The sequence below is a fragment of the Acanthisitta chloris genome, unplaced genomic scaffold (genome assembly GCF_000695815.1).
Source record: "Acanthisitta chloris isolate BGI_N310 unplaced genomic scaffold, ASM69581v1 scaffold13347, whole genome shotgun sequence".
NCBI lineage: Eukaryota > Metazoa > Chordata > Aves > Passeriformes > Acanthisittidae > Acanthisitta > Acanthisitta chloris.
The window spans coordinates 40,400-49,225 of record NW_008683391.1 but is presented as its reverse complement, the minus strand read 5'-3'; the positions used below and the strand labels follow the sequence as shown (position 1 = coordinate 49,225).

At 41.7% G+C, this 8,826-nt stretch overlaps 1 protein-coding gene across 1 annotated transcript in view; it reads left to right on the top strand.

Annotated features, from left to right (window-relative positions):
* POLR3B (polymerase (RNA) III (DNA directed) polypeptide B) overlaps positions 1-8,826 on the top strand; it is a gene marked incomplete at its 5' end in the record, with an annotated part of 50,794 nt that overhangs the window by 10,678 nt on the left and 31,290 nt on the right. The window contains 2 exons of the mRNA XM_009078922.1: positions 271-398; positions 8,449-8,658. Of these exons, the coding sequence (XP_009077170.1) occupies positions 271-398; positions 8,449-8,658 (338 nt within the window). The remainder of the gene's footprint in view (positions 1-270; positions 399-8,448; positions 8,659-8,826) is intronic.

The following is an 8,826-nucleotide window of genomic DNA, read 5'->3' as shown; positions in this document are numbered from 1 at the left end:
CCTCTTTTGACCTGCTAGCCACACTCCTTTGGATGCAGCCCAGGATTCCATTGGCTTTCTGAGCTCACACTGCAGCTCATGGGGAGCTTCTCATCCACTCCCAAGTCTTTCTCCTCACTGTTGGTTTCAAGGACTTCCCCACCCAACCTGTAGCTGTGCCTGGGATTGCCATGGCCCAGAGGTTATGAGATTAGTATGGTTATTATGAGATACTACTAAATGAAATAAGTTCTCCTTAAGCCTGTCATAACCTGCACTCTTTCTTTCAAGAGATACAAGCCATTTGGAGATTGAGCCTTTCACGCTTCTTGGTGTCTGTGCTGGGCTGATTCCATATCCTCATCACAACCAGTCCCCAAGAAACACCTACCAGTGTGCCATGGGGAAACAAGCCATGGGTAAGACTTTATTTTCTGTTCCTTTTTGAAGCTGTGTAGCAAAAGTGACAAACAGAGAAATTCTTTCTTTCCTAGCTCACGTACAAGCTTTGCTAGGAAGAGTAGAAAAGCACTTCTTTAGCTTTGAGGAAGAATTTACCTCTGAAAGTTGGAAAAATTAACATGAAAAAAGTACCAGTCAGTTTTACTTAATGAAGATCACATCTGTAGTTTTTAACACTTTACAAAGAAAGTAGGATAAACTGGGACAGTTAGGGTTTTTTTGGTTGGGTTTTATTGATAATCATCATGACTTTGAAGTTTGCAGCATAGCTGCAGGATTGGCAGAGTGGATTTTTTTTTTTCCATGCTGTGTGTTTCCAGACAAAAAGAGTTAAAAAGTGTTCTCACGAAGAGAGACGGAGCAGGGATTGAGGAGCATTTCCCCTCATCATTGTGGAGGTGTCCTAAAAATAACTATATATAAGTAGTTAACAGTGACATCAGAGAATAAGACTCAAAATGTGATAGAGAGTGGTTAGTTACTTGAACCCTTTCTACAGCTATGGTTAAGATTGTGAGCTTTTTCTGTTTTGGATGAAGAGGTTAATTAATGCCTTAGCAAAGTGACTGAAGCAGAATTAATGTCCTGATCATTTGATATTTGATTTGGCAGTGTGATATCTAGTCATTAAAACCCAACCCTTGTGTAAATGTGCTTTTGTGAGTAATTGACACCAGGTGAGGTCTAATCCTTCCTTTAACACACAGCTAAACTAGCATTAAAGTGCCCAGGTCATGTAGCCTGTGATCGAGCTGGGGTGAGTCCCAGGAAGATCCTGACTGGTACAACATCTCAGACTTGGGCTGTACCTGCTGGTTTCATGTCTTGCATTGCTGGCTTGCTTGCAAGTTGAAAGCTACAGCAGAACAACTCTGTGTCTTGAAGAAATTACCACTTCAGTTTGGTTTACTAAACCATTTGGTTTGTGCTATGTGGTCAAAACTGTCTCACTGCACCTTTTTTGAGACTTCCCCAGCAGCATTACAAGCAAAGTCTTATCCTGATCTGTCATGTTCAGTGCATCAAAATAGCAGGAAAGAGCAACAGATGTATGTTCTCCCTTTAAATGAAAAAAAAAAAAAAAAAAGGCTGGTGAGGAAAGAAGAGCAATGCAATCTTTTCTCTTACAGTTCTCCCCCATCCCATTATCTTCCCCCACCCTGAGTCTCTATTTTATGACTATTAGTCTCAGAAGGTTTGGTTAGTTACCACACACAGTTAAGCAGGATCAGTGTGTACAGAAAGCCAATTCAGTATCTGTGGAGTTCTTTTGTAGTTTTCTGTGTGAAGGTTTTTTTCTCCGTTTTGTTTTGAGTGTCATTTGCAATTCATTGTCTGTGTTTTCTGAGGTTGGTGTATTCAGCTGCTTTGACCCTAGGTCTTGCACATTTAGCTCCTTGGATACAATCCTCTGACGTTCCTGCTTACGCTAGGAACACAAAAGCCATTGAATATCTCCAGCAATAAAAAAAGCCTTTGTTTCAGTTTGTTATGACAAAACACCTGACTCAAAGAATAAGCAGCTAGATAAAAGTACATTTTAAAAGTTGGCACATGACTTGAGCTATATTTTGCTCTGTCTGAAAGATCTGCAAACACCTGAAGCTTTTTGGAATAACTGCCTAAAAAAAAATAAAAATCCACAATCCTACAGTGGCAACATGTAGGGGCAGAAGACATTTTTCTCTACACTTATTGCTCAGATGAGACCTAGAGGATGTTCCTGAAACATGACACATTTTTCTTCTGTTTATTTTTATGAAGAGATGCTATGCAGTGCTTCAGACCCCTTTAAGTAACCATCCATCTTCAGTGCTCTCTTTCCCCTTGCTGAAATTGCAGAGCAGCTCCCGGTCCAACATTGTCATGTGGAAAGCCTCATGTCCAAGTCGTCTGTGTCACTCCCTCAACAGTCAAATCCTGGGGGAATGGAGGGAGCCCCAGGGTTCAGACTGGGAAAGGAGAGCCTTGTGATTCCCGACACTGACCTATCCCCTCTGACCACATGACAGGGCTCTGCCAGCAGCTTTGGAACATCTTTGCTCTCTTTTTCAGCAATATCAAGTTAGGGAAAGGTATGAAAGCAAAATAGAGAGTGGACATCAGAGCTTGCAATGGAATCTGTAATCCAGTATCCCTGACAAGTGTTAGGTCCTAAAATATTAATGTTTCTTCAGTGTAGCATTAAAAGCCACGAAAAACATCTCTCTTTCATGGGTAGATGAGTTATCATTCTGGGGTTGTTTAGCCTGGAGGAAGCTCAGGGGAGACCTTATCACTCTCTCCAACTCCCTGACAGGAGGTTGGAGTCAGGTGGGGGTTGGGCTCTTCTCCCAGGCAACCAGCAGGAGGACAAGAGGGCACAGACTCAAGCTCTGCCAGGGGAGGTTTAGGTTGGATATTAGGAAGAGATTTCTTAGATAGAGTGATCAGGCCTTGGAATGGGCTGCCCAGGGAGGTGGTGGATTCACTGTCCCTGGAGGTTTTTAAGATGAGATTGGATGTGGCACTTAGTGCCATGGTCTGGTAACCATGGTAGGGTTGGACTTGATGATCTTGGAGGTCTTTTCCAGCCCGGCTGATTCTATGATTCTGTGATCCTGTTGGAGGACTAGGACTGTGCTTAGTGAGCAAACTGGATTTCAGTAAAAGTAAATTGAAATTAAATCCCATCTTGGCGTAGATAATTTACCATATGTTGGAGGTTGAGCTGTAAGACTGAGGAAAAGTTAGGTGGCAAATACAACAGCAGCTGCGAGGACCTCAGCTGAACATTGGCATTTGAGTGCAAAGCTAACAGTTGTAGCTTAAAATCTCAGAAGTATTTTAGATTAAAATACAAGAGTCTGTACTGTTTACATTCCATGTGCTGCTAAAATACTGCTCAAGAGGATCAAAGGCTCCCACAGATAGAGAATTAGTTTTAAGTTGAGCTTTTTACTTCCATTAAGACATAGAAAATCAGTCAGATTTACGCACTGTACCTCTGTGAAGGGTTATATAAAGGCCTAGTGTGAGAAATGAAAGCATACATATTTTCCTACCAGTGATCCCCTGTATTGCACTTGGCATAAACAGCAGTGTAGGTACACCAAGCTGTACCCTAGCCCAGCTGCAGTTCCAACCCAAATGTCATAACACAAATCTTGAGTAAGGAAAGGAGAGTTTGGGTGTTGATTATTACTTTAACCTCTGAAAGAAAAGGAAGTGTTTAAGGAGAGGATGGTAAATGGGTGAGACCTTTGTTGGAGACGTTTATGATGAAGCAACTATGATATTACGGTAAGAGGGTTTTTTATTTTTGTATACTGTACTTTCTGCTTTGTTCCTGTGAAGTAGCAAAACCCTTTATATACTGCTTTGCCTTGTGCTATACCCAGCTGAACATGTTAAAGTTGAGAAGATAAATGTGCTTCAGGGAACTCAGTGCTGGGCGTTCGGGGTTTTGACAGTTGTAAAAGGTTTTGTAGATGGGCTGAGAGCCAGAGATGCCCCAAGTTTTGTACTGTTAGCCTGTGGGCAGTGAATAGAAACACCAGAGTAAAACCAGTTGTCGCTGGTCATCACAGCTGGATCTGGGTGCATTGTGGCCACAGCTCCGTTCTGCCACTGCTCTTTGGGTGCTCTGCAACACAGTCTCATGTGGACATCTCTTCTCTCCCTGGTAGCAGGCACAGAAGTGCTGAAGCAGAAATAAGCCAAACTACTTCCCCCTATTTACCCATAATCTTTTTAACTGACTTCCTAGTTGTTCTATGGTGAAAGGAATAATTCTAATGCTGAACATCCAGATCACTTTAGTACATGTGTGGTGAAAATCTCTCTGAGCGGAGTTGGAGCCTCCTCCACAAGGTTTATTGCAGCATTTAAAAACTGTCCTTCTTCCTCTCTTGGTTTGTGCTATACAGAAGGACAGAATAGTAGAAAATCCATGGTGAAATCAGGGAGATACAGAAGTACAGAAGTTTTTTTTCCTGGCATGTGCAGTAATAGCCCTTTTGGCTCAAGGAGGTTGATTTCTGTGTCCTTGTTAATTTTGATTGTACAGTTTAGCCTCACTGTTACTTATACCAGAGAATTGGATTAATGCTTATTTTAGATGGCTATTTGTTCTGGTGAGTTCTCAAAACTTTCTGCATCAGAATAACAATACCTCATTTATGCTAAGTATCTATAGATAGCATTTTTATGATGATTATTTCACACCAAAGAATGATGCTTTAAAGGGAAAAACGCCAAACCTGTCAGGAAATGGAAAGAAAAGGAAAGAATGCACACGTGCATTCACAATACATCAAGCACTGAGAAAAGCAAGAAAATGATCTTTATTGTATCCAGGTCAACCTTGTGTGTTTTTGCTTTAACCAGGGCTAATTACCAATGAAAAAAATTGGTTCTTGCTTTTGGGGTAATTATAAATGCGAGTCATTGTGAGCAGGGTTTGTTATGGTGAACTTTAATTATACTTTACTTTTGCTTGGCTGTTTGGCTGGAGCAAACAAGGGCTCTGTTCTTTCAGAGAGAAAACAGAAATAAAGCTAGTGAATTCCTTCACTTCAGTGCCCACACAGAGGTCTCATCCCAACGTGCCAGTCCTCAGAAGAAGAGAGCTGTAATTTTAAATAAGCAGGTTGTGGTTTAAGGCGGTGGTTTGTTAGCCCAGCCTAGAGAAAGCTGTATTTGTATAGCCATTAAATCCTAGCAATTAGGAATAATACTGCTGATCTGTGGCATGGGTTTTGGCTAATTTATTTCACTTGTGCTCTTGAATCGCTCTCTAACCAGTTTCTTTCCTGCTAGGATATCATCATTGATATATATGTATCTGTTTTCCATTTGATATGATACAGCATTCAACTCCTGAAGAATTGCCTGAATACAGTTTATTAGTGAGGCTCAAAGTCTCAGTCATAGTATCACAGAATCAACCAGGTTGGAAAAGACCTCCAAGATCATCATGTCCAACCCTACCGTGGATACTAGGCCATGGCACTAAGTGCCACATCCAGTCTCAGCTTGAAAACCTCCAGGGATGGTGAATCCCCCACCTCCCTGGACAGCCCATTCCAATGCCTGATTACTCTCTCCTTAAAAATCTCTGTCTAATATCCAGCTTAAACCTTCCCTGGCAGAGCTTGAGTCTGTCCCCTCTTGTCCTCCTGCTGGTTGCCTGGGAGAAGAGACCAACCCCCACCTGACTCCAACCTCCTTTTAGGGAGTTGTAGAGGGTGATAAGGTCTCCCCTGAGCCTCCTCTTCTCCAAGCTAAACAACCCCAGCTCCCTCAGCCTCTCCTCATGGGACTTGTGCTCGAGTCCTTTCACCAGTCTTGTTGCTCTTCTCTGGACCTGCTCCAGCACCTCAATATCCCTCCTGAACTGAGGGGCCCAGAACTGAGCACATGATTCAAGGTGTGGCCTCACCAATGCAGAGTTCAGGGTAAGAATCACTTCCCTGGTTCTGCTGACCACACTGTTCCTGATCCAGGCCAGGATGCCATTTGCCTTCTTGGCCACCTGAGCACACTGCTGGCTCCTGTTCAGCTTCCTGTCTATCCACAGTCATGTCAGTCACTTAGGACTTTGGGGCAGTAGCAGTTCTGTGAGGCTTATCTGAACCTCTGATAAAAATGCCAGCTGTGAAATACATGAAACATCTGAAGAAGAATCATTCATATTGCCTGAAATATGTAAAGGAGTCATCTGAAATCCTTGAGATAGATTGATATATAAGGAACAGGTTGTTACGGGGTGTAAAGGACAAGTTTAGTTATCTGGTGCTCCAGATTTCATCCTATCTTAGCCTTCCTAACCAGAGCAGGTACAGCACATAAACATCTCAGAGAAGAAAAAAATTGCAAGCATTTCAAAAGTGAAATTTGGCCTGGCTTACTCTGGGAAAGATTTCCCTCAACATCAGGAAAATGGACCTTCCTGTGAAACCTTCAAGATGAGCTTTACAGCAGACAACCTACACTGAAAGTGCACAAATCTTTCATTCTAGAATGGGGGGGGGAAAATGGTCTAAACTGCTAAATTTTTTATGTGGAAGTAGATTTTCCTATCTATATTCCCAGGAAAAACAAGGAGCTTTTAATCAAAATACAGTGAAAATGATGTCTTAATACTTAGGCCAAGAGAGTATCAGAAATATTAGAGCTTTCAGTTGGTGGGTCTTGCAGGGGGTGACCACAAAGGTTGTCAGTGTCTATGAATCCAGGCCTTACCATCTTGCATGTTACTGGAGACAAAAATTACTGCTCAAGTATGATTAGTTACCTTATCTATCACAAACACAGAAAAACTACTGCTCAAAAGCGAGTGAAGTCTGTCAACTCTACCAGATTCTCCTTGTCGTTTGAAAACATTGTGCCCATGGCTTCAAGTCTGCTTTCCAGAACCAAGCAAAGTCCAAGTGTGGAAGAGCCAGTTCATTTTCAGACATTATCTGTTGAGCGTTCTCCCCATTCTGGTCCTTAGAAAGAGTAGACCTGTTGTGATTTAGGAGAGAGAGCTTAGTGCCAAGGACAGGGTAGGTTTTTGGGAATGCCTGCAATGCCTGATTTTAGGTATTTGATTTTCTAGATGTTTTATGTCAATGCAGGCATTTGAAAATGGCAAGTACATGCCTATGAAATGTGAAGCTCACCTCCCCTATGAGCAGGTTTGCGTTCAGATGTACTCTATTCTGGCTCTGTGAAGTCTTCATTATACACTGGCTGCTCTGACCTTTCCATGAAAGCAACCAGCTTCTGAAATCACAGGAGAAAATGGGCAGCTTTTGAAAGACTTACACCCTAAGCACAAACACTGCAGAATATTTAGCACTTAAAGCTTTAAAACATTAACTTTTCAGACTATAATTTCTTAATCACTTAGCGACATAAGATAGTCCTGGTACAGCAAACTCTAATAACACAGGATTGCCTTAACATTTGTTCTGCTGCACAAATGGTTTATGTTTCCCTGCCGGGTGTTAATTATTTTCTCCTCAGATTTCAGAAGACACTTTGGCAGTCTGATGGGCCAGGGCCAAAAATTTCAGTCTCAGGCTGGGAGATCTATACAAAGGGTTGAATTCTGAACTGTAAATTTAAAATTAATTCCATGTAAAAAAAGACAAATATATTATGAGTGAACTTCCAGTGTTGTCTTTCTAGCAAGGATGCTGCTCATTTCATAAAGTAGCTCAGCCTTGACTACTGCTAACGGTGTGGTTTGGTCATGCTTGGTGGCACTCTAACACAGGCTGCTGCTAGACTAATTATTGCCCAGGAAAGGAGGGAAATATGATGGGGAATATGCAGAGTTTGATCCACAGTTACTCTTGAACTCCGTTAGAGTCTTTCTATTGATTCTCATGAAACTGTGGGTCAGGTCTCAAAACACAAGTTCAACTCTACGAAAAACGAACTGTGGCTGTTAGAACAGTAAAAACAAACTTCATACTTGCAGTGTTCAGTCTTGTGGTTAAAAAAGAAATCTTAATTGCATTCAGTCATATAGGACCTGCTTTTATTTCTTGTGTTGCTATTCTTTTTGTCTTGATGCTTAGGTTTTCCCTGTTAGAGGAAAAAATTATAGAATCAGCCGGGTCGGAAAAGACCTCCAAGATCATCAAGTCCAATTCTACCATGGTTACTAGACCATGGCCCTAAGTGCCACATCCAGTCTCATCTTGAAAACCTCCAGGGATGGTGAATCCACCACCTCCCTGGACAGCCCATTCCAGTCCCTGATCACTCTGTCTGGAAAAAATCTCTTCCTAATAGCTAACCATCATTCTTTATGGAAGCTTAAATGAAGAAACTACTTATATATTTCTTTAAATATAATAATGTAAAGTTGATTCGGTTTGGTCTCTTGTATGATTTCCCCCCCCTTCTTTTCTTGAAGAATTTCTATGTGGTTTTATTTAATTTGTGTTTTGGTGGGGTTTTTTTTAGCCAAGACATTTCTAGGAAACTCACTGATGTTCACATGCTTTTGTTTTTTTCTTCTACATGCAGGTACTATTGGATACAATCAAAGAAACAGGATAGATACTCTTATGTATCTCCTAGCCTACCCACAAAAGCCAATGGTAAAGACAAAAACAATAGAACTGATAGATTTTGAGAAGCTACCTGCTGGGCAGAATGCCACAGTTGCTGTGATGAGCTACAGTGGTTACGATATTGAAGATGCTCTTGTCTTAAACAAGGCCTCTTTGGACAGAGGTAAGGGCCATAAATTGCTTCCCACTTCCCTAGTGTGTGCTCTGAAACATCTCATAGCATCATAGAATTTAAGGGTTGGAATAGATCTTACAGATCGTCTAGTCCCAACCCCCTGCCATGGGCAAGGACACCTCCTCACTAGATCAGGTTGCTCAAGGCTCATCCAGC